The sequence below is a fragment of the Rhagoletis zephyria genome, unplaced genomic scaffold (genome assembly GCF_001687245.7).
Source record: "Rhagoletis zephyria isolate East Lansing unplaced genomic scaffold, Rhagoletis_zephyria_1.1 Rzeph_scaffold_51809, whole genome shotgun sequence".
In the NCBI taxonomy this organism is placed as follows: Eukaryota; Metazoa; Arthropoda; class Insecta; order Diptera; family Tephritidae; genus Rhagoletis; species Rhagoletis zephyria.
In genome coordinates, this window is record NW_016208862.1 from 21 (window position 1) to 1,985 (window position 1,965).

The 1,965-nt window shown below is 45.3% G+C and overlaps 1 protein-coding gene across 1 annotated transcript; it reads left to right on the forward strand.

Annotated features, from left to right (window-relative positions):
• Nucleotides 1–280: 280 nt before the first annotated feature.
• LOC108355909 (ubiquitin carboxyl-terminal hydrolase 14-like) lies at nucleotides 281–1,941 on the forward strand (the record flags this gene model as incomplete). Its single annotated transcript, XM_017607041.1, has 5 exons — nucleotides 281–499; nucleotides 549–757; nucleotides 821–1,209; nucleotides 1,270–1,743; nucleotides 1,805–1,941. Coding segments are annotated over 5 exons (1,428 nt in total), but the record flags the coding sequence as incomplete, so codon positions are not given.
• Nucleotides 1,942–1,965: the final 24 nt, after the last annotated feature.

Consider the following 1,965-nt stretch of genomic DNA (forward strand, 5'->3'; position numbering starts at 1 on the left):
TATTTACACCGATCCTGTCACCGTCAATGCCTTTTTGCGTGCATTCACCACTTTATGCTACAGCCAGTCTGTTTTGTTTGCCGCAAACATCACTTTTGCCAAAAATCCGATTTAACTGACGCATCAATTCTCTCAACCTTCACTAATTCAGCTCTTCATTTTTAGTTCCAACGTTACATTCTGCGGCGCTTTCGCGTTTACCAACTCCTGCAACGATGACTACCTTCAATGGTAATGCTCATGTTAAATTCTGTTGACTCTTCCCTTCATGTGCTAACAGCTGTCGCCGGGTGATTTTTCTTTCTTTTCTAAAGTTAAAGTCAAATGGAACAAGGAAACGTACGATCTCGAGTTGAACACCACCGAGACGCCAAATGTCTTCAAGGCGCAAATCTTTGGACTTACCGGCGTCAGCCCTGAACGCCAAAAGGTGATGTTCAAGGGATCCGTCATCAAAGATGACGAATGGAATCCAGCAACTCTCAAAGTTATCAAAAACGTAAGTTGGTAAACAAAGTAAACAATACTTACATTGCTCTACATTTCAGGGCGCTACCTTTCTCATGATGGGCTCTTGTGAAGAACTGCCCGAGGTTCCCAAAGATAAGGTCGTCTTCATGGAAGATATGAACGAGAACGAACTTGCATCTGCTATGGACTTGCCGGCTGGACTCTTTAACCTGGGCAACACTTGCTACCTGAATGCCACCATTCAGTGCTTGCTCACCGTGCCCGAGCTTTGCGAATGCTTGAAAAAGTAAGTCAACTTATTCATCTCTGGTTGTTTCTTACTTTAAACCTATTCTGCCATTCTCCACAGTCACACTGGAACTGCAAGCCTGGGAGAGTCATTTGACGGTTCACATGATATTGTTGCCGCCCTGCGTGATGTTAATGACAAGATGGGCAATACAGCGGCTGTTATGCCGATTATCCTGCTTGAAATGCTGCACATTATGTTCCCCCAGTTTGCCGAGAAGGGAGAAAACGGCCTCTTTGCCCAGCAAGACGCCAACGAGTGCTGGTCTGAGCTGGTAAAGGTTCTTCAACAGAAGCTGAAGATCAAGGCTGGCGATTCAGCAGCCGACTTCATTGGCAAGTACTTTGGTGGTCAGTTTGTTTCAAAGATGACCTGCAAAGACAATGACCAAGAAGAGGCGACCACTTCTACTGAGTCTTTTTTGCAGTTGAGTTGTTTTATTTCACAAGGTGGGTTTCACAGTCGTTTAATTCACTACAAGTATTTAACTTTTCACCAATTATTGACAGATGTCAAGTACCTTCATTCTGGCTTAAAATCTCGCCTAGAAGAAGAAATCGTCAAGCAATCGCCGACACTGAATCGAGATGCCCATTACTTAAAATCTTCCAAAATCTCTCGACTTCCTGCATATTTAACGATCAACTTTGTCCGCTTCTTCTACAAGGAAAAGAACGCGATAAACGCCAAGATTCTAAAGGATGTCAAGTTTCCTATGAATCTTGACCTCTTCGATCTCTGCACTCCTGAGCTGCAAGCCAAGCTTCAGCCAATGCGTCAGAAGTTTAAGGAACTCGAGGACAGCAAAGTCGAACGTGCTCAGAAGGCTGTCGAGAAGGACGCCAAAAAGACTTACTATCCGTTCTCGTTTGAGGACGACACTGGCTCGAACAACTCCGGTCTGTACACGCTGAACGCCGTACTTACTCACAAGGGTCGCTCCAGCTCGAGTGGCCACTACGTCGGCTGGATCAAGAAAAACGGTAATCATATTGGTTTTTGGTTTTTATTATGTTGTCTTATTTTGGTTTTCTCAATTTGCAGACCAGTGGTTCAAGTGTGACGATGACAAGGTGTCACCGGTGCACGTTGAAGATGTGCTGAAGCTTTCCGGTGGAGGCGACTGGCACTGCGCCTACGTTCTTCTCTACGCTCCCCAGTTGATTGAGAAGACAGAGTGAGTTTCGGTTGCTGCTAATTGCCCC